This window comes from Pelophylax lessonae (genome assembly GCF_965119305.1).
Source record: "Pelophylax lessonae genome assembly, chromosome: 8".
Taxonomy (NCBI): domain Eukaryota; kingdom Metazoa; phylum Chordata; class Amphibia; order Anura; family Ranidae; genus Pelophylax; species Pelophylax lessonae.
In genome coordinates this window covers 190,807,267-190,833,821 of record NC_138775.1, presented here as the reverse complement: position 1 = coordinate 190,833,821, position 26,555 = coordinate 190,807,267, and the positions used below count along the sequence as shown (strand labels likewise).

General features: G+C 46.4%; 1 protein-coding gene across 2 annotated transcripts in view; it reads left to right on the top strand.

The window, feature by feature from the left end:
- The window catches only part of ABCD3 (ATP binding cassette subfamily D member 3), a 136,511-nt gene that overhangs the window by 101,372 nt on the left and 8,584 nt on the right, over window positions 1-26,555 (top strand). For both annotated transcript variants that reach the window (XM_082266467.1, XM_082266466.1), the window contains exons 17-22: window positions 393-470; window positions 606-671; window positions 765-854; window positions 954-1,073; window positions 4,667-4,771; window positions 24,368-24,424. In XM_082266467.1, coding sequence (XP_082122593.1) covers window positions 393-470; window positions 606-671; window positions 765-854; window positions 954-1,073; window positions 4,667-4,771; window positions 24,368-24,424 — 516 coding nt within the window. The remainder of the gene's footprint in view (window positions 1-392; window positions 471-605; window positions 672-764; window positions 855-953; window positions 1,074-4,666; window positions 4,772-24,367; window positions 24,425-26,555) is intronic.

Sequence of the window (26,555 nt, the reverse complement as noted above, 5' to 3'; positions counted from 1 at the left end):
TTTTATTTTATGCACAATTTTGCATGCATGCCAAATTTATTTTATTAGATACTTAGTGACCTGGGAGTAAGTGCATCCGATGGGTGCCTTGGCCATATAATTTAAAATATAACACTAGTTAAAATTTATTTAATTTAGTTTGAGAAGGTTGAGGACTTAGACTGCTCAAAACTCAAGATGCTAAAATGCCATGAGGGATGTGACTGTCAGTGGTCAACCTAAGATACATCACATAAGTGTGACATTGGTAGTGTTTAAATGCAATGAAATATTTTACAGGATGTGTTACGTATGTTTTCGATGCTTGGGTATACCCTGTCTTTTTGTTTGGGGGGGGGGGGGGGGGTTGCTTCATTGTTTAAACATATCGTCTTGTAACTATCTGTTTACAGGTGAAGTCTGGCGCCAATGTGCTCATCTGTGGGCCAAATGGCTGTGGAAAGAGCTCCCTCTTCCGCGTCTTAGGAGAGGTAATTTTTTGTATATTTCAGAACATTGTAGTTGTGCAGTATGCAGTTTTCATCTCTGTACAATGGCAGACAAACAGGAGTGATTATTTCTAGTAGTAATATTTTAACGTTTAATGTATTTTTTTTTTTTTCTAGTTATGGCCACTGTTTGGAGGAAGTCTGACTAAGCCCGAAAGAGGAAAACTATTTTATGTTCCCCAGGTAGTTTTCAGTGACATTGTTATCACGTGTAACCACAAAAAAAAAAAAAAAAAAATGGTGGTAGACTCATTCTGTTTCATTATTATCTTTTAGAGGCCATATATGACTTTGGGGACATTACGGGACCAGGTCATTTATCCAGACACACATGAAGACCAGAAACGCAAAGGCATTCCAGATAAGGTTAGAAAACACCAGTCTTTATTTTAAAGGTTAAGGGCATGTTTAGTTTGAAAAGGCAAAAGTATTAACTGTTAAGTACTGTATACTCCACCCACACAGGTCCTAAAGGATTACCTTGATAATGTTCAACTGGGACAAATTTTGGACCGTGAGGGAGGCTGGGATAGTGTGCAGGACTGGATGGATGTTCTCAGTGGAGGAGAAAAGCAAAGGATGGCGGTAGGACAACATCTGTTCATTTATATAGAGTGCTACCTGGATTTGCATGAATGCAACCTTTAAAAATAATTATATGATACAGATACATTTGTTTTCCAAATCTACTCATAAGCAATCTTGTTTTGCCTGCTGTTTAATTTAAAAAAAAAAAAAGTTAGTGTCACTTCTCCTCCAATAATAATTATTTTCTGTATGGTATCACTTGTGACTAATTAAATATGTTTAAATTGTACTAAGAAATGTGTCCTGAAAATGGACACTTTAATACTCCCCACCCACCCAAAAGAAAATGTAAAAAAATACAGAAGTGCTTTCTTGTGGGAACTTGAGCACCAGGGGAGCAGTAATAGGGCAGAGTGATGTGCATTTCTCTAAATAAATCTTGGGATGCAGCAGTAAAGCAAGCTGATGCACATTCATCCATGTAAAGCTTCGTTTACTTCTGAGGCAACCGTTCAATTAAAGTGGTTGTAAAGGCAGAAGGTTTTGTTCTTTTTTTTGTTTTTTTTACTTTACTGCATTCCATGCAGTAAGGTAAAAAAAATCCTTCTCCATGCAGCTCCCCCCACAGCCCTCCCTAAATACATACTTGAGTCCAATCTTGATCCAGCAATGTGCATAAAAGAGAAGACTCGTGGCTCTCTGCCGCCTCATTGGCTCAGATGCAGTGACTCCTGCTGCTGTTAATCACAGCCAGTGAGGAGGGAGCGGGGTGGGACCTAGCCCTGTTCTCTGTGTTTTTACAGACACGTAGTGGGGCTTGGGAGCGAACATGCACGAGTGCCCCCCATAGCAATTGGCTTGGTTTGGGAGTACTAAAAAGGGGGGAGGAGCCAGGAGCACCAGCTGGGGACCCGAAAAGTGGAGGATCGGAACTGCTTTGTGCAAAACTATTAGTGTCGGTTCACACTGATCTGACTTGGACCGCGACTTGTCAGCGGTCCGTCACGCTCCCATTGTGCGGTACAGGAGCCATTCTAATAGGAGGACACAAGTCGCTCCGACTTAGAAAAAGGGTCCTGTACTACTTCGGGGTGACCTGGAGGGGACTTGCGTAGACATTCATTTTATGAAGTCCGGGCAAGTCGTGCCGAAGTCGCGCTGCACGCGACTTCACAGGTCGCCCCCTAAGTCGGAACGACTTGGTGTGAACCAAGCCTTACAGTACACAGAGCAGGTTAGTATAACATTTTTTATTAATAAAAAAATAAATGAAAATCTTTACTGATCACTTTTTAACCACTTGCCGCCTGCCGCCCGACTATATACGGCGGCGGTCAGTCCCTCTCAGGCAAAGTGACGTACCGGTACATCACTAGCCTGGGAGCGAATAGGGGGCGAGTTCGCGCTGCCTGAGGAACGCTCCCGCCCCTGCTCGTACCCGAAGAAGCCGGCGCGTGTGACCGACGGACCCGATGTCCGCCGGTCACTCGCGATCGTCGGGTGGAGAGGGAGAAAGGCAGGCGGCTAATGTAAACAAAGCCGCCTGTCATTCTCCCCTGTGTAAAGGCACAGATCACTCAGTCCTGCTATGTAGGACAGTTGATCTGTGCTGTTACACACAAAGCCACATCAATCACAGTTAGAAGCACGCCCCTAGAGACACACTTAACCCCTCCCTTTCCAATAAAGTTAGCCCCTTCCCTCCCAGTGTCATTTTTAGAGTAACAGTGCATATGTATAGCACTGATTACTGTAGTAATGTCACTGGTACCCCCAAAAGTGTCAAAAATGTCAGACAAGGGTCCAATCTGTCCGCCGCAATGTCGCAGTACCGCAAAAAAAATCGCAGATCGCCGCCATTACTCGTTAAAAAAAATAAAAATGACAAAAATCTTTCCCTTAGTTAGTAAACGCAATAACTTTTGCGTAAACCAATCAAATTACACTTTTTGCGATTTTTTTTTTTTTTTTTTTTTTTTTTTACCAAACAAATGTAGCAGAAAACAAATTGGCCTAAAAATTTTTATTTTTTACATTTTTTTTTGGGGGGGGGGGGGGGAATTTCATATAAAAAATGTGAAAAATATTGTTATTTATGAAAAATTGTCGCTCTTTTTTTTGTTTATAGCGCATGATCAAAAAATCGCACAGGTGATCAAATACCCAAATACCACCAAAAGAAAGCTCTGTTTGTGGGAAAAAAAGGACATCCATTTCATTTGGGTACATCGTCGCACGACCGCGCAATTGTCCGTTAAAGTCACGCAGTGCCAAATCGCAAAATAGGCCCTGGTCAGGAAGGGGGTAAAATCTTCCGGGGCTTAAGTGGTTAAGTGACAGTACAAAACTCCTTGATGTAATAAAAACAATTGCTCTCCTCTGTTGCGCTGTGTGTTTTATACATTGTAAATAGAAAAAGAGTCCCCCCCCCCCCCTAGGTTTTTTTTTTTGTAAATGGCAGCTACCGTATTTTCCGGCGTATAAGACGACCCCCCCTAATTTTCATCTACCGGTAATACTTATACTTAGGTTACCTTGGAGATATTATACTCGGCGTATAAGACGACCCCCCATTTTTGGGCGATTTTTTTGGAGGTTCAAAAGTAGTCTTATACGCCAGAAAATACAGTAAGTTTCACAAAAACAGGCTTTGCTAGCTGTAATGTTTCATCCAGTTGCTTTTAATCATCCTTTTAAAAAACCTCAGACAATGTTGTTTTTTACATTCCCACTCTTCTATTTTTTTTTTCTTTAAGATCACTCGAAGCTCACCTGAGAAATCCTGATATGTAGATCAGGTATCTGTGAACATCAGTTCCATTGTTTTTCCTCGCCCCACTTCCCTATCCTCTGTCATTTATAAAGTACAGCACAAATGTCATCACTGTGCTTTGTGAATGGCACAACAGAACATGGAAACTGGTGGTGTTCATAGATATAGTTCCAATACAGCAGGGAGGTAAAGTGCAGCTTCCTGATCTTCATATCTAGTTTAGAGAGCTCCTAAAGAAAAAAATCAGAGTGAGGGCGTAGGAAAAAAATAGCTGTCACCAGGGATGGGCTTAAAAAAACTTGTAATGAGAGAAGTAGGTAGGCTGCAGTTTAATAATTTTGTCTGAAAATGCTAATTCCCTGACTGTCATAATTTAGCTTCAGGTTACAGGGGTGTCCAAACTATGGCCCTCCAGCTGTTCAGGAACTACAATTCCCATCATGCCTAGTTATTTCTGTGAATGTCAGATTTACAATGCCTCATGGGACGTGTAGTTGCGTGATAGATGGAGGGCCGTAGTTTGGACGCCCCTGGATAAGGTATTTGACAGTTATGTGCTGCATGTATATTCCTGTTTAGTGCCAGACAACTAGCATTTTCAGAAGGGGCTGGAAATAGCATCCTTGATATTATTTTTTTTTTCTGACAGGTGTACCTTAATCCAAAATTGTGTAGAGGGTCATGGAGCTGCCAACTCGCATATTGGGCAGCCAGGAATGGCAAAAGAATGGAATCACAATTCTATTTGGAAATTTCAAAAGCTCCTTTATTGCAGTGTTCTTACAAATGACCATTTAGATCAGAGTTCTTATAGTCTAAGGTCTGTTTTATGCTTTGCATCTTTTTGTTCAATGCTTTTCTTCTTTTGATTTTTTAGATGGCACGCTTATTCTACCACAAGCCTCAGTTTGCAATCTTGGATGAATGCACAAGTGCTGTTAGTGTGGATGTAGAAGGTTTTATCTACAGCCATTGTAGGACGGTAAGTGAAGGAAACTGTTTAGATCATGCAGTACCTTTGAGGCATTCCAATGGAGCCGCCTCTTGAGTCTCAGGCCCCCAGACAGATGCACATTGTTCTCTTATTATAATTGGCCAGTGGATAGGACATTGGGTAAATGCTGCTCAGCTTTTTCTATAGGTCTTATTTGAGGCCAAAAATTGGGAAGCCACTATATCTTCTTACATGCAAAATGAAAAAAGGTGCGCTGATTAAATGATAAAGCTGCTACCAAAATCCAATAACTGAATTGGACAAATAAATATATGTGAAAAAAGGTCTGGTGCGCTAAATACAATAAATTATCCTGATGTACAAGTTTGGATTATAAATGTGTATAAAAACACAGTGATAACAAGTGTACAAAGTGAATATGTGACAAATTCCAAAAACAAAATGATGCTCTAGAACTTCAAAGTGAATATAACTAACGCGATATAATCAGAAATAAGTCAATTTATCGAGTGCATGTGAACAAAAAACGCGATGTGTTTCAATGATGAAGGTCCATTTATCCACGTGGTTGGTGCAGAACCCCACCACCTTGCAAGTTATATTCTTACCAGACGGATATGCACTTAACCATATCCGTCTGGTAAGAATATATGCCATGGTTATGCACTGGTCACGTGGATAAATTGACTTCTATTTCTGATTATACCACGTGCATTTTTATTTATTTTGAAGATCTAGAGCATCACTTTGTTTTTGGCATTTGTCATGTCACTTATTCACATTTATTTGAATGATCATATGCACCGGTCACGTGGATAAATGGACTTTTATTTCTGATTATATCACATTGGTTATATTCACTTTGAAGTTCTAGAGCATCATTTTGTTTTTGGAATTTGTCACATATTCACTTTGTACACTTGTTATCACTGTGTTTTTATACACATTTATAATTCAAACTTGTACATCAGGATAATTTATTTTATTTGGCACACCAGACCTTTTTTCACTATATCTTCTTAGCCCTGAGTGTATACAGGAGTATTCTAGAACAAGTGTTTGAGTCTTTTACAATGCAGAGTCATTTGGGGTGCAGGTGTTGATAATGCTTAGGGGATTCTTTACTCTAATGTTTAATTGTCCTCCTTCACATAAATGTCTTTTGGAGCTTGCGTCTCAGTTAGAGAAGAAAGTTTTGATCACTGCCAGCAGTCTGCACAGCTAATGTATGAGTGTCGTCCTTCACACAAACAACTTTTGGAGCTTGCATCTCAATTAGAGAAGAAAGTTTTGATCACTGCCAGCAGTCTGCACAGCTCAATCAAGAATGTAGCTGTCACACCCTTCCAATACACTGGGAAACATTGAGAAATAACATTAAGACAGCATCGTAAACTGGTATTGGGTCTCATTAAACCAGCATTCGAAGATTTACAGATGTGGGAAAAACTTTAAAGATCTGTGCATAATTTACTCTGCATAAATTAAGCTGTGATAACATTTGTTTTCTTCTAAGTAATAATTGTAACTAATAGCAGTCGTAACTGCGTTCACACCATTTTGTATTCACACATCCTTTTTAAAAAAATATATATATATATTTTTTTTTTTTTTAAGGTATTTGTTGGAAAAGCATTTGGAATATTGACATATTGCCATGGGTAGTGCAGCAATTCCATAGTTGTGGCAGATGCGAATTTAATATGCTCTGCCTATAATATTACACTATTTAGCTTACCTGTTACTTGCATGAAAAATGTCCCTTTTATGTTCTAAAACTCTGTTGTAATAATGTTCTGTGGACAAGGGAGACCAATGTTTAACTTTATGGTAAATTTTATTGTGCTTTAGCGTGGTTTAATGCTAATACAAAATGTATTCCAACTGTGAAGCATGGTAAAGAATAGTATAATGCTGCGGTAATGTCTCAGGAGTTAAAATTTATGGTAAAACAAAATGCAAATGTTTCTTAACCTAGATCTTATTATTCCTTAGCTCTTCAGCAAACATACAAAAATCCCAAAAATTCCGTAAAGTGTCCTTAAACCCAAATCAACTTTCAATACTTGCTATATTGCATTGTATTCATACTCTTTCCCACTAGAGACTTTTGTTTTCTGTAGATTTCAAAAACCCTTGTAATCCTTCTGTTCAATGCCCCTACCTACAGTACTTGTCTGTGTCCATGCTATAGTCTAAGATTGTGTAAATCAGCCACTCCCACATATACTGAGCATGATCCAGTTTCAGTTCCCTTCCAAGCGGTTAATTTCCTCCCTTTCTGTGCAGCCCAACTATGGAGTCACACATATTGGTGTATACATAGTGGTAAATGACACTCCCTTCCCTCCCTCCTCCTCCATTCCTTCATATTGCTAAACACTGTGGCGGCATGATATAAGCTGTTGATGGAGGCTTCACCTCCCTGTTAGTCCCAGCACATACACACTATAGACATTGGCTGAAGGGGGTATACACCTACTCTCAGCTATAGGTACTCAGTTTTTTTCTGCCTAGTCAGGAGTGAGGACCTGGTTCCTTGGTGGGATCTCTGGTCCTGGCGATTTTATTTATTTTTTCTATTTAAATGGAATTTTTTCCTATCTTTGTTATTTTGTTCCTGTGAGAATCTGCAATCAATTGTCGGACTGTATAATCTAGATCCAGAGGGTCCCCCTAGTCTGGCCAGCAAGTGTGCGCACAGGCCTCCGCTCCACGCAAGGTGCGCTGCGACATAGCCCCACTGGACGGGGGCTTGCTTGCGAGTTAAATGTCTCGCGAGGGCGCTTACGACCTGGCCTCCGCCTGAGTCGCAGCGTTTCCTCCTGGCCGACAGCACCCACATTATGATAAAGCGGTGCCCACCCTGTTTCTTGTATGGTAAGTAGCTGTGTCCCCCCCCCCCTCTGCTCCTGGAGGGTTTTGGGTAGGACGTGGGCCTCTCCCTGGGACAGTGGGACCCCCGGGTTCGCCCCCCCCAGCTCCTCTAAACTTTTGGTAGTCACTGTGGGTCTTTCACTGCCCCCCTCCCCTCCCTGGGTGAGGTTATAAGCTGGCTTTTGCCACATACTCTAAAGGGGGGCTTGTTGGAGTTGCTGCTCACTGGGTTTTTCCTGGTGTTCAACAGGGGGTTTAACAGGGTTCCCTGCCCCCCTGGGGTTTAGTCACTAGGGCAGAGATGTCCGTTGGGCTGGGGGAGCGGATGGTTTAACTTGCTAGGCCATGAGGTCAGCTTAGCGCAACTCTTGAAAGCTCAACCCTTTAAGGGATCGGAGTCGGCGGCCCTCCCCTGATTGTTACATCAGATTCTGAAATTGTTGTGGACGCGAATCACCCTGCTGGGTCTGCGTCCACGCACCCTGAGTGCTCAGATAGCCAGGATGATTCCTCTGCTCCTTTAGCCGCACATGAAAAAGGTGCTGGTGGATGCACTTCTAAAAAGGCCTTATCTGATCTCCCCCTTGTCCGGGGATTGCCTGTTTGGAGCTTCCGTGGATGACATTGTTAAGGGTCTCACAGTGGGGCCTACCAAGGGCAAGGAGCCCCCTCGTAGACGTGGGCCATTCTCCTCTCTTGTGAGGTTTTTTTTCGTCCTTCAGGGTCTCAAGACGAGGGATCAAAAGTCAGGGCCTCCACTGGAGGTTCCAAGAGAACCTGGTCTAACAAGCCACGAGCGGGCTCTTCCAAACCTGCAGACAAAGTTGCCTCTTCATCACCTGTATCTGGGGTGGGGGGGGACATCTTCGCTGGTTTACGGATCCATTGACCTCCCTGGTACAGGATGACTGGGTCCACAAAATTATTCGGTCACCCTGCAAGATCGAGTTCAGTCTTATACTCCGGAAAGGTTATTCCCTTTCAACCTGCACTTGTCCCCAGATCGCTTACAGAGTCTCTTTGGGGCAGTGCAGGACTTGTTATTTTAAGGGGTGATTGTTCTGGTCCCGACTTCAGAACTTTTTCAGGGGTTTTTACTCAAACCTCTTTACAGTTCTCAGGAAGAAGGGCAAGGTACATCCAATTCTGGACCTCATGGCGCTAAACTGCTTTGTGCGGGTACTGAAATTCCGCATGAAGTCTATTCGCATGGTATTGGCGTCCCTACATCAGGGGGTTTTCTTCTCACTTCTATCGACATCAAGGACGCCTACCTGCACATTCTAAAGTGTCAGTCACCAACGCTTCCTCGGTTTTGCCATGGGCGAGGAGCAGTATCAGTTTGTGGCATTGACCTTTTGGTCTTGCCTCTGCTCCTCGGGTCTTCACAAAAGTGTTGGCCCCGGTGCTGGCATTGCTTGAGTCAGCGGGGGGGATCGCAGTACAGGGGTACCTGGGCTATCTTCTGCAATCAGAGTCTCCGACTGCTCTGATGGATATCTGGAGATTACTCTGCTAACTCTGCGGGAGTTCGGTTGGATTCTGAACCTTCAGAAGTCTGCTTTGGTTCTGTCCTCAATAACTGGACTATCTGGGTCTGACTCTGGGCTCGGCCTCAGCCAGAGTGTTTCTTCCTCTGGAAGAACTCCAGACATTGCAGGATACAATTCAGCTTCTGTTGTTCAGCAGATGGTCCTCCCTGCAGGCTTGCATGCGGGTGCCAGGTCTGATTGTATCCACCTTAGAGGCGGTCAATTTGCACAGTTCCACACAAGATCTCTGCAAGGTGATTTTGGTGAAATGAGACAAGAATCCACGGTCTCTAGAGGTGGCATTGTTCTCCGGCGTTTCGACAGGGAAAACCCTTCTCCCCCTGTACTGGACGGTTGTCGCCACAGATGCCAGCCTTTCCGGGTGGGGAGGTGTCCTCAGCACAGATGTGCTCAGGGGGTCTGGACTCTGGCAGGGTCCAGACTGCTGATTTAATGTACTGGAACTCTGAGCAATCAGACTTGTCAGGCTCATTGGACAATTCATCTTCAGGGGTTTCTAGTACGAATTCATTCGGACAAGGCAACGGTCGTGGTCTAAGTCAATCGCCAAGGGGGCACAAGAAGTGTCCTGGCGGCTCGCTAAGTAGTCGGCATTCTAAGGTGTGCTGCCGATTCGTTACAGTTCTCTTGAACTCCTGCTATGACTCCTGTGCAGGATCAAGGCAGAAAGGATTCCGGTCATTCTAGTGGCTCGAGACTGGCCTTTGCCAGTCTTGGTACGCTAATCTGGTACGGCTGGTTGCCAATGCTCCTTGGGGACTTCCTCTCAGGGAGGATCTGCTGTTCCTAGGACCAATCTTCCATCCTGCTTTTCAGTCACTTGGCTGTTGAACGCCTGGTGCTGAAGGATAGCGGTGATTCCTACGCTGTTGAAAGCTAGGAAATCCTCTTCTAGGAAGATCTACCATCGAATGTGGAAGACTTACATTGTGTGGTGCGAGTCTCTTGGGGTTCATCCTTGCTCCTTCTCGGTGGATCAGGTCTTAACCTTCCTTCAACGGGGAGTTGAACAGCAATTGTCCTTGAGTATCAAGGGCCGGGTATCTGCTTTGGCGTTTTTTTTTTTTTTTCCCAGCGACCTTTGGCCACACACTCCTTGGTGCGTAACTTTCTTCAGGGTGTCTGACATTTTGTTCCTTCATTGCGGGCTCCGTTGCCGCCCTGGGTAATCTGGCTAAGCAGCAAGAGCTTTGTTACTTTGACTGCTTGGCTCCTTTGTCTCGCTTTCTGTCTGTTTGCGGTTTGTTTTCTACTGGGGTTAACACTAAGGGCTTGAGAGTGTACATATCATCTTCTTGGGGGAGTGTCACATATGCATTATGTGCTCTTCTACTATTCAGCATTGAGGAAGCATGTTCCCCCTGCTACTCCCGCTTTGCAAAGTGCCACGTGAAACTCCAGTCTTTGATCTGTTACCATGGCATATCTACTGTGACTTTGGTCAGCACCGGCCTTTTGACCCTCACCAGCTGTAACTGAGGATTTGCCTCTTGCCTTGAGCTTAGTTGCCTTGCCACCACATTGCCACAACATGTCTGTTTCCAGACACAAAGACCATGGTTTTCGCAGTAATGTGTGGTCCCAGCCTTCATTCTTCTAACAGTTCTGGGGACGTTTTATCAGTCCCTTTTGAAAGCACTGATGTTTGCTATCCTGGAATCGTGTCACCCTATGATATAAGGGTTTACATAGCCATCAAAGTCCTCCTTAGCTCAGATGAGTAAGGCCAAGTCCCCTACCTTATAGACCTGCCACTTTCCCACAGGGCATTGTGGCCAAATTCACCCACTTTCTCCCTTAGTCCAGAGCTGCTCTAATCCTATGACTTTTTGAGTTTCCAGTATAGGTACAATAAAGCCAGCCACAGTCAGTGTTTATGGGGAAATCCCTCCCGCAGACCCCATATGTTCTCCCGGCAGGGAAATCTGTCACTGCCGGAAGAACACAGGGATTATTGCTAGCGGGTATAACAGTCAATCAATCAACTTGGGTACATTCACCTTGTCCCATACATGATTTGAATCTTGGCCAGTTCCTGCTAAACCGGCTGAGATTCGAACCGTCTATGGCCAAGTTATGTCATTCAGCAAGTTTTCCTCAGGGCTTCATCTTTGCTGGTGACTGTGTCCTTATTGTTTTGGTGAGCAAGTCTGCCATCCATTCTCTGTCAACCGTGGCTTGGAAACTTCTCATGTTTTTTTTTTCTCTATTGCTTGTGTTGACTTTGTGGGACTGAATCTTGGTTTCTCTTACGTCCTCCGACAGTCGCCGCCTCTTCATATTCGTCACATATGGGGTATTAGACTTTGCTCCGAAGGAGTAGCTAGGCAACAGAATATGTTAACAATAAAGCTTTAACATATCCCACCCTCAAGGGGTGGTCCCCTCAGTCAATACCCTCCTACTTCCTGCAACCATATCTCAGTTTTAATGTCTAGCTTGTCAGGAGTGGCTGGCTCTCTCTGTGCTGGGACTTTCTGTCCCAGACTCTTTCTTCTTTTTAATATTTTGTTTGAGTTTTTCTCTCTACCTTTAATTAGCTGTTATTTTGTCAGCGTTAGTTAGTTCTTCGGACGAAGAGGATCATGCGGACTGGGTCTCGGGCTGATCCCCCTGGTCGCAGGTCGTGGGTCAGTGGCTTCCCAGTCTGCCATCGAGCGTTCAGCCAGGTAACGCTCCTGGCATAGTGAACGACCCATCCCTGTTCGGTGCAGGGATGATTGGTGAGGTGGCTACCTCACTGGACGCTGTGCGGTTTCTTAACCCCCATTTTGTGCGTCTTGAATTGCGACTCTCCCTGCCTCATGTGCAGCGGCTTGTTCGCCTGTGCGGGTCCCCCACGCCATGTGAGGTAAGTGTATTTATGTGGGGACCTGTCTGTCTGGGGGGGTGTCAGTCTGGGACTGTGTAACCTGCCTCTATTCACACTGCTTGTCTCCCTATCTCTCGGCTGCATGCTGTGGGCTGCAAGGGGGGGGGGGGGGAGCTGTATGACACTGTGTGTGTCAGACTGGGCAGTGTGAGAAGCTGTGTGCTGTGGGGCATGTTTTTTTGGCATGTTTGGGCATATACAGCGATCGCTGCGGCGATCTGACATGTATTCTTATATTGGAATGTAATGTGTGTTTTAATGCACTGTGGAGCGGCGGTTTCGGCGCCAAACGACGCCATTTTGCCTACACCCGCTCCGGCCGCATGGTTTACATGCATGGCGGCCATTTTCTTGTAGCCTCCATAGGCTTACATAGAGCGCCCTGGCAGCATCACTTCCTCTTTCCAGGAACACCGATCGAGGCAGCAGCAGCGGCGAGGGTCTCCTCAGGTTTTATCCTTCTGTTCTTGCTATCCATTGCCTGTGTTCAGTTTGCATATTCCCTGTGGGGGTCTCATTGTGCTTGAGTGTGGTGCGGTGGGCTGCGCTTGCCGCGCTTGCTAAAAAGGGGCAGTTAACCCTTGGTTGTCTGGCATTACAGGGGCAATGGATTCTCAGGAGGGCAAATTTCCTACAGTATTGGTGGAAAGCCAGGGGACCGCTGTTTCCCCCCCAGGGGGGGATTTAGCCACTATTGTGGCTGGCCTTGCTGCTCAGGTGCAAATGCTGGTGGCTGCTCAATCTACTAAAAGGCCCAGAGTTGCTCTTTCCTCTGATTCTGAGGGTGAAGGTGATGGGGCTGTTCTGGCAGGGGCCTCCTTATCGGGGTCCCGCTCCTCTCTTGATCTAGTGGGGTCTGAGGTGGAGGCTGAAGTTGAGGGGGTCGATAATTCTCCCCCTGGCTCGCCTGAAGAGCTTGCAATCATGGATGAGTTGATTGCTTCCATTAAGCAAACGCTGCGTTTGCAGGACGAAGTGTGTCCCCCCGCTGCCTTGGCGGCTTATGGGACGCAGAGAAAACGCAGGACGCCGCAGGTTTTTCCCTGCAATGCTGATTTTCAGCGCGCTGTTAAGGATCAATGGCGCGATCTGCGCAAACCTTTTGCGGTACCAAGTAAATTCAAGCTGCGTTATCCTTTTTCGCCTGCCACTGATGAAAGGTGGTGTGTGCCTCCACCAGTGGATCATGCAATTGCGGTTTTGAACAAAGCCACTGCGATTCCTGCAGAGGGTTCCCCTGTTTTCCGTGATGCCACGGATAGGAGACTGGAGTCTCTTGCCCGTCATACTTATTCTGTTACGGGTTCTATGCTTAAGGCTCTGTTTGCTTCTCTCATGGCGGCCCAGGCGATCGCAAGTTGGACGCAGATGCTTAGGCGCGTCCTAGTGGCCGATTCGGCCTCGCCGGCGACCCTGGATATGGTGGATCAGATCCACCAGGGTGTCATGTATCTGTGTGATGCGGACCTGGACCTGATTCCGTTGGCTGCACGTGTGCACAGCGTGGCGGTGTTGTCTCGCCGCCTGGTTTGGTTAAAATGTTGGTCGGTGGACCAATCTTCACGTAAGACCTTAGCCAATCTGCCTTATGATGGGTCTCGCCTTTTTGGGGAGTCCCTGGATGTGTTGATTAAGGGGATCACCGGGGGTAAGAGCACTCTCTTGCCCCATTTCCCCAAGGCTAAGGGGGCTTCTGGGAAGAAGCATGCAAATTTTCGGCCCCCTCAGGGGTCCTTTCATGCCTTTCGGCCGCACTACAAGGGCAAACCGTTCAAAGGTCAAGGCTCTCAGAAGAAGCCCTGGTCTGGGAAACAGAAGTCCGGCCAATCCGGACCTGCAGCCCATAACAGTTCGGCCTGAAGGGGCGCCCTCACCCAGTTTTGGGGTGGGGGGACGCTTGCTCGGTTTTCTTCAGCCCTGGTTGGCCCGTGTGCGGGACAGATGGGTTCTGGAAATCGTTCGATCTGGTTACAAGATCGAGTTTCTCTCTCGGCCGGAGAGCAGATTTTTTCCCTCAAATCTTTAACTGTCTCCAGAGCGCCTGCGGGACCTGCACCTGGCGGTGCGGGACCTGAGGGCTCAGGGAGTGGTGGTTCCGGTGCCTCATCGGGACAGGTTTCGGGGGTTTTATTCCAATCTGTTCACCGTGCCCAGAAAGGAGGGCAAGGTTCGTCCGATTCTGGACTTGAAGGCTCTGAACCGCTCTGTGCGGGTTCGCAAGTTCCGCATGGAATCCCTGCGGTCGGTGGTGGCTGCCCTGGTTCCGGGGGAATTCATGGCCTCCATCGATTTGAAGGATGCGTACCTTCACATCCCCATATTCGAGGGTCATCAGAGGTACCTTCGATTTGCCCTTGCGGAGGATCACTACCAGTTCGTGGCGTTGCCCTTTGGTCTCGCCTCGGCTCCGCGGGTCTTCACCAAGGTGCTTGCACTGGTTCTGGCTTTATTGAGGGCCCAGGGCGTTTCTGTCCTGGGGTATCTGGACGACATTCTGGTTCGGTCTGCGACCAGACAGGGTCTGGAGGAGGACCTGTCTGTCACAATGCAAACTCTGCAGGAGTTTGGTTGGACGATAAATTTTCCAAAGTCGACACTGAGTCCGTCGGTTCGTCTCCCCTATCTGGGAATGATACTGGACTCGGTGCAGGCGAAGGTCTTCCTGCCGGAAGACAAACTCAGGACTCTCCGGGAGGAAGTCAGGTCCCTCAGGGACGTTCCAAACTCGTCTCTGCGGACGTGTATGAGATGTCTGGGATTGATGGTCTCGGCCTTCGAGGCGATTCCTTTCGCACAGTTTCACACGCGGGGTCTCCAAGCGGAGATCCTGTCCAGGTGGGACGGGCGCCCTCAATCTCTGGATCTTCAAATCTCGTTGAGTCTTCGCACCAGGGAAAACCTTCTGTGGTGGCTCCAGTCCCCGTTGGTGTCCGGGGGCAAGTCGTTTCGTCCGATCTTGTGGACGGTAATCACCACGGATGCCAGCCTGTCGGGCTGGGGTGGTGTTCTGGGCGTTCTGTCCGCTCAGGGGACTTGGTCGGAGGGGGAGTCTTCCCTTCCGATCAACATTCTGGAATTGCGTGCGATAAGGCTCTGTCTTCATCGCTGGACGGACCGGCTGCAGGGTTGCCCGGTTCGGGTGCAGACGGACAATGCCACGGCGGTGGCCTACATCAACCACCAAGGGGGCACCAGGAGTGCCCGAGCGGCTCGAGAAGTGGCCGACATTCTGTCTTGGGCCGAGACTCATGTCCCGGCGATAACGGCGGTTCACATTCCGGGAGTGGAGAACTGGCAGGCGGACTATCTGAGTCGCCAGACCCTGGATCAGGGGGAATGGTCTCTCCATCCGGCTGTCTTCCAGACGTTGTGCGCGAAGTGGGGTCTTCCAGATGTGGACCTGTTCGCGTCTCGCCTCAACAACAAGGTGAAGAGGTTCGTGGCAAGGACGCGCGACCCTCGGGCAGACGCGTCGGACGCGTTAGTGGCCCCGTGGCATCAGTACAGGCTGATGTACGCGTTTCCACCGATTCAGTTGCTGTCCAGGTTCCTTCGCAGGTTACACTCGGAACGCAACACGGTGATTCTTGTGGCACCGGACTGGCCTCGCCGGTCCTGGTACGCAGACCTCGTGAATCTGGCGGTCGACGCCCCGTGGCGTCTGCCTCTTCGAGGCGATCTACTGTCTCAAGGACCGATATACCATCCTGCTTTACAGTCGCTGGCTTTGACGGCTTGGCTGTTGAGACCGAGGTCCTGAAGGAGAGGGGTCTCTCTCCGGAGGTCGTTCATACTTTAATCAACGCGAGGAAGTCTTCCTCGGGGAAGGTTTATTACCGTACTTGGAAGGCCTATTTTGCCTGGTGTGAGTCCAGGGGGTTTTCACCCCGCACGTACTCGGTGTCCCGTGTGCTGTCTTTCCTTCAAACGGGTGTTGATCAGCGTTTGGCGCTGGCTACGATAAAGGGTCAGGTGTCTGCTCTGGCCGTTCTGTTTCAACGTCCCGTGGCTTCCAACCCATTGGTTGGCACCTTTGTTCAGGGTGTGCGGCATCTGGTTCCCCCGAGGCGGGATCCTCTGCCCCCTTGGGACTTGAATCTTGTTCTCTCTGTGTTACAACGTGCTCCTTTTGAACAGATCAGGGAGATCTCGTTGTCTATGTTGTCCAAAAAGGTCGCCTTTTTGGTGGCGATCACTTCGGCTCGCAGAGTGTCGGAACTGGCGGCTTTGTCCTGCAAGTCTCCGTACCTGGTTATTCATTTGGATAAGGTGGTCTTACGACCTAATCCTTCTTTTCTGCCGAAACGAGTTTCGGAATTCCATCTTAATGAGGATATTGTCTTGCCTTCATTGTGCACGAAGCCTAAACATCCAAAGGAGGTGAGATTGCACTCTCTGGATGTTGTTCGGGCGATAAGGGTTTACCTTAAATCGACTGAGTCTTTTCGAAAGACGGACTCCTTGTTTGTTCTGCCAGAGGGTCCTCGGAAGGGCATGGCGGCTTCGGCCTCTACCATCGCCAAATGGATCAGGCAGACCATTGAACAGGCCTATGCTTTGCAGGGGAAGGTTCCCCCTGTGCCTGTGAAGGCGCACTCTACTAGATCTCTGAGTACGTCTTGGGCCTGTCGTCATGGGGCTTCTGTAGCCCAGGTGTGTAAGGCGGCGACTTGGTCGACCGTGCACACTTTCACAAAATTCTACAAAGTAGATGTTCAGGCATCGGCGGATGCTTCCTTTGGCCGCAAGGTTCTTAGTGCGGCTGTTCCCTAAGGTCCCTTGTTGGGGACTCCTGGCTGTTGGGATAAGTTTTGTATCCCCTGGTTTTTTTGTCTTTTCCTGGGTTGTTGCTCCTGTTGAGCACTTATTTTTGCTGTTGCCCAGCTGGTTTCCTTCCTTTGGTAAGGTTCCTTTCTTTGATGTGGAGACTGCGTTGCCTTTCGGCGCGGATGCGTTTCCCACCCCTCATGTTTGCACTGCTTTGGGACGTCCCCATATGTGACGAATATGAAGAGGCGGCGACTGTCGGAGGACGTAAGAGAAAACGGAATTTTTGTAAAATCTTACCTGTAAAATTCCTTTCTCTGAGTCCTCCGACAGTCGCCGCCCCCGCCCCTCTTTTGGGGTTTGATTGTATACTCTACTGCTATTCCACTAAAACTGAGATATGGTTGCAGGAAGTAGGAGGGTATTGACTGAGGGGACCACCCCTTGAGGGTGGGATATGTTAAAGCTTTATTGTTAACATATTCTGTTGCCTAGCTACTCCTTCGGAGCAAAGTCTAATACCCCATATGTGACGAATATGAAGAGGCGGCGACTGTCGGAGGACTCAGAGAAAGGAATTTTACAGGTAAGATTTTACAAAAATTCAGTTTTCCTCTCCTAGATGGTCTCAGAAGCCACTGTTCCACCCCTAAGGAGTTTTTTTTTTTTTTACTTTACATAGTTTTAGTTTGTGAGGTTGAAAAAAGACATCAGTCCATCCAGTTCAACCTATGATGTGTGTGTGTTTTTGCCGTTAACCATACTTTGTATACCCCTTTATGTTGTGGTCTTTAAGGTGCCCATCTGATAGTTTTTTAAAACTATCGATGCTCCCCACTGATACCTCTGCTTGTGGAAAAGAATTCCACATCCTTACCGCTCTGACAGTAAAGAACCCCTTACGTATTTTAAGGTTAAACCGTTTTTCCTTTAGTTTTAGTGAGTGGCCACGTGTCTTATTGTATTCCCTTTCTCTGAAAAGTTTGTACCTTATGCTATGGTCATCACCAGTACAGTATTTGTACATTGATATCATATCCCCTCTCAAGCGTCTCTTCTCCAGAGAGAATAAGCTGATGTCCTCTATTCTCCTAATTATCTTTGTTGCCCTTCTCTGGACCCTCTCCAGTTCTAGCACATCCTTTCTGAGGACCGATGCCCAGAACTGGACCGCATACTCCAGATGTGGCCAGACCAGAGTCTTGTAAAGTGGGAGCATAATCTCTTTATTTCTGGAGTGAATCCCCTTTTTTATACATGCCAGTGTTCTGTTGGCTTTGCTTGCAGCGGCTTGGCATTGCATGCCACTGCCAAGCCTGTTGTCCACTAGGACCCCCAGGTCCTTTTCCATCTTAGATTCACCCAGAAGGTCCCCCCTTAGCAAGTAGCTTGCTTTCGTGTTTCTGACGCCCAAGTGCATTACCTTACATTTTTCAACATTAAATATCATCAGCCATGTAGTTGCCCACCCCATTATTTTTTTCAGGTCTGCTTGTAAGGTTTCCACATCCTGCATAGAATATATTGGCCTGCTTAGTTTAGTATCATCCGCAAATACCGAGATTGTGCTAGATATCCCCTCCTCTAGATCGTTTTATGAATAAATAACAGGATTGGTCCCAGGACAGATCCTTGGGGGACCCCACTTTCCACACCCGCCCAATCTGAGTACTCCCCATGTATCACCACCCTCTGGATTCGCCCCTGGAGCCAGTTCTCTATCCAGGTACTCACCATATGGTCCATACCTACGTACCTTAGTTTGTACAGTAAGCGTTTGTGGGGAACGGTGTCAAATGCCTTTGCAAAGTCCAGATACACCACATCCACAGGCTTTCCTTTAGATGGCAACTCACTTCATCATAGAAGGTTATTAGCTTGGTCTGGCAAGAATGATTTTTCATGAATCCATGCTCATTACTACTAATAATACCGTTTTCATTACAAAAGTCTTGTATATAGTCCCTTAACATCCCCTCCAAAAACTTGCAGACTACTGATGTTAGTCTGACTGGCCTATAGTTGCCCAGTATATATCTCGGCCCTTTTTAAATATTGGTACCACGTTGGCTTTTTTCCAATCAGCTGGCACCATACCCTTCTGTAGACTATCCGTCTACAAGAATATTATCAAGAATAATGGTCTGGCTATCACCTGGCTGAGTTCTTTAAGAACCCTCGGGTGTAAGCCATCTGGTCCCGGTAATTTATTTATGTTCAGTTTCTCTAGTTTAGTTCTAAGTCTATCTTCTGTTAACCATGGGGGTACTTCCTGAGGTGTATTATTTAATTTATCATTACAAACTTGGTTAATGAAGCCCCCCAATTCTTTTGTGAAGACTGAAGAGAAGAAATTATTTAACACTTTTGCCTTCTCTCTGTCCTCTGTGGCCAGATTCCCTTTGTCATCTTTTATGGGGCCAATGTGTTCTGGCCACGCTTTCTTACTATTTATATAATTTCTTGGGGTTTTTTTTTTTTTTTTTTTTACTCTCTTCCGCTATATGTCTCTCGTGTTCTATTTTAGCTGCCTTGATTTTGCCTTTACATTTCTTATTGCACTCTTTGTAATGTTGGAATGCTGCCAATGACCCCTCAGCCTTGAATTTTTTGAAGGCCTTTTCTTTAGTATTAATATGCATTTTTATGTTGGAGTTTAGCCACCCAGGGTTTATTTTAGCTCTTTTAAATTTATTCCCCTTTGGAATGCACTGGCCAATCTTTTTGTTTAGTATGTTCTTGAAGCACTCCCATTTTTCCTCTGTGTTCTTTGTTCCCAGGGTTCTATCCCATTTGATATTGTCTAGCAAAGAGCGCAGTTTAGGGAAGTTGACTCTTTTGAAATTCAGTGTCCTTGTATTACCCTTGTGTTTCCTATTACTATGATTTATACTGAAACGAATTGACCTATGGTCACTGTTTCCTAAGTTGCCCCGTATTTCTATATTCGTGATGAGGTCTGTATTGTTGGTAATCAGTAGGTCTAGTACTGCATTGTTTGCTGTCGGTGCATTCACCATTTGACCCATGAAATTGTCCTGCAAAACATTTAAGAACTGCCGAGCCTTGGATGAATGTGCGGTTCCTTCTGCCCAGTCTATATCTGGATAATTAAAGTCCCCCATTATAATTACATTTCCCATCCTTGCTGCCATTCCAAGCTGTAATAGGAGGTCCGCTGCCTCCCCCTCCTCCCTCTGGTTGGGGGGCCTATAGCATATGCCCAATATTAATTTCCCCATAGTGCCTTCCCTTTTGAAGTTCTACCCATAGAGATTCTACCTCATCCCTAGCTCCATTAATAATATCGTCCATCATATTTAGCTGTACACTGTTCTTAAAGCGGAGTTCCACCTAAAACAAAAAAAATTACATAAAAATACCCCCGGGACAGTCAGGGCTAGTGCATTCCACAATGGATAGCCTCTGAACTGTCCAAGGTTGCACTTACCTTTTAGAAGAAATACTTACCTTGAAAATGTCTTGTCCAGCGCTGCCATCTCAGGTGTGGGCAGCTGAAGCCAGCGCGATCCCCTTCTGCATCCTCTTCGGTCCCACGATGCACTGCACCGGCCCCGCCGTCACTTCCGGGGCTGCAGCGTCATCCCTGCACAGCTTCTGGGCATGCACCGGAACTGACGTCGGGGCCGGTGCAGGCGCATTGATTCCTGGGAGCGATGACGTTCAGCTCCCAGGAATCATTGCAAACCAGGAAGTGATGGCGGCGGCCGTGGCCGCAGAGGGAGGAAGAGGAAGTTAAGTAAGTATATTTTCTTCTAAAACAAGGTAAGTAAAAAAAAAAAAAATTGCGATTATCCATTTGTTTTTCAGGTGACCCGGAGCAAGAAGATGGACCGAAGTTCAATTTTAGGGTGGAACTCCACTTTAATATACAGACATACCCCTCCCCCTTTTTTACCTACTCTATCTCTGCGATAAAGGGAATATCCCTGAATGGTCGCCAGCCAATCATGAGAGCTGTCAAACCAAGTCTCTGTAATCCCCACAAAATCTAAGTCCTCCTCATACATCAGCAGCTCCAGCTCTCCCATCTTGTTGGCCAGGCTTCTAGCATTGGTATACAAACCTCATACTTTTTGTCCGGTTGCATACTATATCCTCATTTGATGTTTTTAGTCAGCTCTTGCGATTTTTCCCCATACGGACCTTGAGTTTAGGAACTCTGAACACACTACTGCTAATATCTCCATTTGTGCCCCCTGTACTTTGCTCCCCGCTGGCTAATTCTACATCTGTACCCCCCCCCCCATCACCTAGTTTAAAAGCCCCTCTAACTTGTTGGCCATCTTCTCTCCCAGTACGGTTGCACCCTTCCCATTTAGGTGCAAACCGTCCCTACTTTAGTTGTCTGTCTTGATGGTTTTGAAGAGGCAAATGTCTGCTCTGACAGTCATTCTAGAGATGGAGTTCCTTTTTCTTGTTCTGTATGGGATTAGGTTACTTAAAAGTCAGCTACATGAAAATGAAAAAAAAAATCCATCTTTGCAGATGAACTAACTCCCTTTTTGAAGTTAGTTCACATTTTCATTTTTCATGTAAAGGTAAACTTGCCCTTCAAAGGTCTCTTTGGGACCAAGATACATGGTAAAAGCTGGACGTAACAACATGCAGAGGTCCTTCTCCTCCATGGCAGCTGTCACTTTTGAAATTTGCGCTGCTGTATAGGGCCTTGCCCACGAAGCTGCGTTCATTCAGTGATCTGTGAATGAATGCACTGCAGGTCCCATCTTCCACGGTGCCAAACAGAAATGTAGTTCTCAACGGAACACAAGTATATTGATTAGTACCTTTAAGTCCAAACCTTGGTATGGACACAGAGCTGCATGAGCATGTCATTGCACCTATGATTCACTAATCAAGGTTGCAATGTTTTGCAGGCTCACATGCTAAAATATAAATGCAATTTTTTGTTTTTCTTTTTTTCTGTAAATTGTTTTTTGTAAAAGGTGGACTTAGCCTTTAAAATGCAAAACATTACAGGGCATTCAGCTAACACATCTCCGAAACAGGAGAAGAAAACATGCTAATCCTATAGAGAAGAGGAAAAAAAGGGTGTGGGAGTGGAGTAGTTAATGGTATTATAGTTTTTCTTTATGAATTTACATAAACCGAGAATTTCCTGGGGCTTTTTGGTGGTTGATTAGTAGGCAGGCTTGCTCATGTTTTTCCTGTATACCCTATTCCATCCATTCCAGTCTTTCTTCATGGAAGATCTGAGAATTGGCTTTTCCCACCATCGGCTCCAAAATCTATGTTTTGAAATTGACTCACCCTCTGGGTTTACCAGATGATATTCCAGATGCTTACATTTTAGACGGACCTTTCTCACCTTAACATATAATTTGTGTATGCATTTTTTTTTGTATGTTTTCTTCCTGGTAGTATAACTCATGTGATGGTTTGTTTTTTATTGCACTCCCAAGGTAGTCCACATTCATCTTTTAGGTTAGACCTCAAATCTGTAATGGCAGATCTGTTGAGATTTCTAAATGTTAGATACTGTTTAAATTGATTTATCCCGGTTTTAGAACCCCCCCCCCCCCCCTAAAAAAAAAAAAAAAAAAAAAAATTAGCTCTCTTCCTATACCAGCCCTAGATACCTGTTTGTGCCTAACCTTTTCTGAAAATATGCTTTAGTGGATCCCATGTTGTTTTTGTAGACACAGCTGTCATTTTGTCCACAGATACAACATGGCCGCCTCAGAATGAGTGGTTATACACTGGTCCTAATTCCTAACTTTTTTAATTCATTCACATGTGTTTAGCAATAAGGCTCCTATCACATGGGTATTGTTTGTTTGTAAATGGTATTCAGTTTCAGAAAGCATTTTACAAAGCATTCAATAAAATATTGAACTGCTTTCTTTAGGGCACTAAAGCACCCTGTATTTTTAAAGCAGGTGCGTAGAATGCAGATCTTAATGAGAGCTGGCTGTCAGAAGCTTTGGGACTCATGCACACTGGACGAATGAAAGGCACAGATGCACTGCCCAGCTCTACTGTTGGTAGACTGTTAAGCGCTGCTGCGGCTGGAAGGTGTAGGGAATAGTACTAACATTTAGGGCCGCATGTGCCCAGGGATGAATGCCCTGAATACAAGCAGTCTGCTTTTCTGCCATTTACTCCTGGGCGCATACTGCCCTAAATGCTAGGACTACCCAGAACTCTGCTGAAAGCTTGTCTAAAGTGACAACATTAAGATCAGTCATGTTTTTATTTCAGTTTTGCTTTTGGTAGATCTTCCCTCATTCATGTGCTGTCTGACAACCATCAGAAGTTCAGACTTTTCTGCATGGTCTCCTTAACTAAAACATTTAGGCTGCAGTTTGGCTTTAAAGAGAATCTTCAGTCATTTAAAAAATAAATAAAAGTCAGCAGCTCCAAATACTATAGCTGCTACCTTTTAATAAACAGACAATTACCTGTCCAGGGATCCAGTGCTGTCCTAACCCAGGCTGGTCCTCGGGTCCCCAGTGCTTCCATGTTGACTGAGGAAAGCTTGCTGTAACCCCCTGTGGCTTCACAGCTGGCTCCCCACTGTGCAAGTGTGAGCCGCCCTGTGCATGGTCCCACGGCCTCCTGGAACCTGTGACATGTCCCAGGAGGCTGTGGGTGGTCTGGAGGGGAGCCGAACCTCCACTGAGATAAGAGCCATTGCTGGTACCTCAACATCATTTTTTTCTAGAATTAGGGCCTTTCACACTTTTTTGCATTTTTTCCCCTGATGTGTTATCTATTGACGTCAATGGAAATGGATCAAAACGTATGTCAATGCACATCTATATATTTTTCAAGTATATGAATTGTTGCCTTTCGTTCTTGATCTATAGCCTTTCATGTGTATGCCTTAACAGTACCCTGAGAAAAAAAACTGTGTACACAATTCTCTAAGGGCTTCTTCCGCTATCCGAGCTTATCAAAATACCCCATGTGTTCACCAAGTGTTGACAAGTGTTGTAACACATTGTTTAGCTGTGTCACCCATTTCTCAGGAATCGTAACCAATGTCTCTAATGTTCCATTGTCTTATATTACAGATGTAGGAAGTGTTCACAGAATACAGCGACCAAATCAAGGCATAGGCATGCCAATGCATGCAATGCAATATACATACTGTGACTCCAGCCTTATAATTATTGCAGCTTACTATTCATTAGATGTGGTGCCTGCATTTGTTTTCTTTTAGGATTTTTCCTTCTGTTTTTACCTGGAGATCTGGCCAGTAACACATCTCCTGTATTAGAGTGCATCCACTCTGGATGAAGGAGCAACATAAACCCCTTTTGACAACAGCATTGTCAGTCTTGGGGGGGTGGGTGTTATGTACTAGCAAATTAAAATAGAGGAAAGAGAGCCCAAAAAAGAAAACTAATACAGCCATCACATCTAAGAATTGGTAAGCTGCAATGTAATAAATGTGTGCTTTTTGGTTTAATTCTGCTTTAAACGGTAGCTGTAGTGAAGTGATTAATATTGATAGAGTCAAAGACAGATTTTTGATTGTTCTTTGTCTGTTTTGTTTATCATTCTCAGGTTGGAATAACTCTTTTCACAGTGTCACACAGAAAGTCCCTGTGGAAACACCATGAGGTAAAGTGTCTTTATGTATACATTATTTGAGGGCATTGATCAGTGACAGATTAACTGTGAAATAATCACAATCTGACCGCTTTATTTAATTCATGGTTCAATAGCAGTTTCCGGATCTGAGATTTTCATACACACCTTGGCAACCGTACCCGGACCCCACAGTGGCGGGGCTGGCCTGCAGTGTTTGCTTCAGGCACTGGATTCTGTGTTACATAGTGTCCAGGGTTCGTACGGTCATGAAAATCCTGGAAAAGTCATGGAATTTTGACATGACACTTTCCAGGACTGGAATAGTTATGGAAAATGAGTAAAACCCACTAAGTTTTGGAAAAGTCATGGAATTTTGTGCACCTATTTTATTTAGAAAATGTATTGTATTGTACTGTATTCTGTGGGAGCGGGGGACAGTAAGTGGACTATTTTCTCTGTTTCGGGTTTAGGTGGATTAATCTGCCGCAGCGCACTGCAAAGCTGAAGCCTGATCACTGGTCTCTTCAATATGAATAGACCGTGACAGGCTAGGAACTCTGCGGCGGATTGATCCGCTGAAACCTGAAACTGAGAAGTGCACTTACTGTCCCGCTCCCAGGGGCGTACCAGCAGGCGGGGGAGGGGGGAGGCGTGCGCACTGGGGGATGTCAGACGGGCCACTGGGATCGCCGCACTGGGTGGGGATGTCAGCCGGGCCACTGGGATCGACGCACTGGGTGGGGATGTCAGCCAGGCCACTGGGATAGCCGCACTGGGTGGGGATATCAGCCAGGCCACTCGGATCGCCGCACTGGGGGGTGTCTGAAGGGCCGCCCACATCGCCGCACTGGGGGGTGTCTGAAGGGCCGCCCGCATCGCCGCACTGGGGGGTGTCTGAAGGGCCGCCCGCATCGCCGCACTGGGGGGTGTCTGAAGGGCCGCCCGCATCGCCGCACTGGGAGGATGTCAGGCAGGTGTCCGCCAGGCTGCCCGCTTCGCCGCACTGATGGGTGTCAGGCCGGTGTCCGCATCTCAGTGTGAAGTACTTCCTAGAAAGCAGCTGCAGGAAGAAGGTCAGTGCCTGAGGAGTCTCGTTTTGTGTGCTGGATGGGAGGGGGATGGGATGGGGCAGCTGCATAGAGATGAATTGAACTTTCCATATTTATTCCTCATGCCTCATGTTGCTGAATGTTGTTACTCCTCCTCTCAGAAGCTGCACTAGGAATATGGAAAGTTCAATTCATCTATATGCAGCTGCCCCATCCCCCTCCTATACAACTTCCTTTGCTGGCCCCCCTCAGTGCTCTTTAGGCCCCCCTCAGTGCTCTTTAGCCTCCCTTCAGTGCTAATAACCCCCCCCCCCCGGTGCTATTAACGCTCCCACAGTGCTGTTTAGCCCCCTCAGTTCCCCCCCAGACAGTGCTCTCCAGTTCCCCCCCCCCTCCCCCTGTGCTCTCCATCCCCCTGGTTTTCCCTGCTTCCACCCCCCTGCGCCTTCCAACCCCCCTGCAATGCTTTCCAAACCCCCCCTTAATTCTCTCCATTTCCCCCCCCCCCCCTCCGTGCCATTCAGCTCCTCCAGTGCTCTCTGCTTCCCCTGTGCTCTCCGGCCTCCCTAGTGCTCTTCTATCTTCTATAATGTCCGCAGTTCTTGACCATCTCTTGCATCATGTCCGCAGTCTCTGACCATCTCTTGTATCATGTCCTCAGTTCTTGACCATCTCTTGCATCATGTCCGCAGTTCTTGACCATCTCTTGCATCATGTCCGCAGTTCTTGACCATCTCTTGCATCATGTCCGCAGTCTCTTACCATCTCTTGTATCATGTCCGCAGTCTCTGACCATCTCTTGTATCATGTCCGCACTCTCTGACCATCTCTTGTATCATGTCCGCACTCTCTGACCATCTCTTGTATCATGTCCGCACTCTCTGACCATCTCTTGTATCATGTCCGCACTCTCTGACCATCTCTTGTATCATGTCCGCACTCTCTGACCATCTCTTGTATCATGTCCGCACTCTCTGACCATCTCTTGTATCATGTCCGCACTCTCTGACCATCTCTTGTATCATGTCCGCACTCTCTGACCATCTCTTGTATCATGTCCGCACTCTCTGACCATCTCTTGTATCATGTCCGCACTCTCTGACCATCTCTTG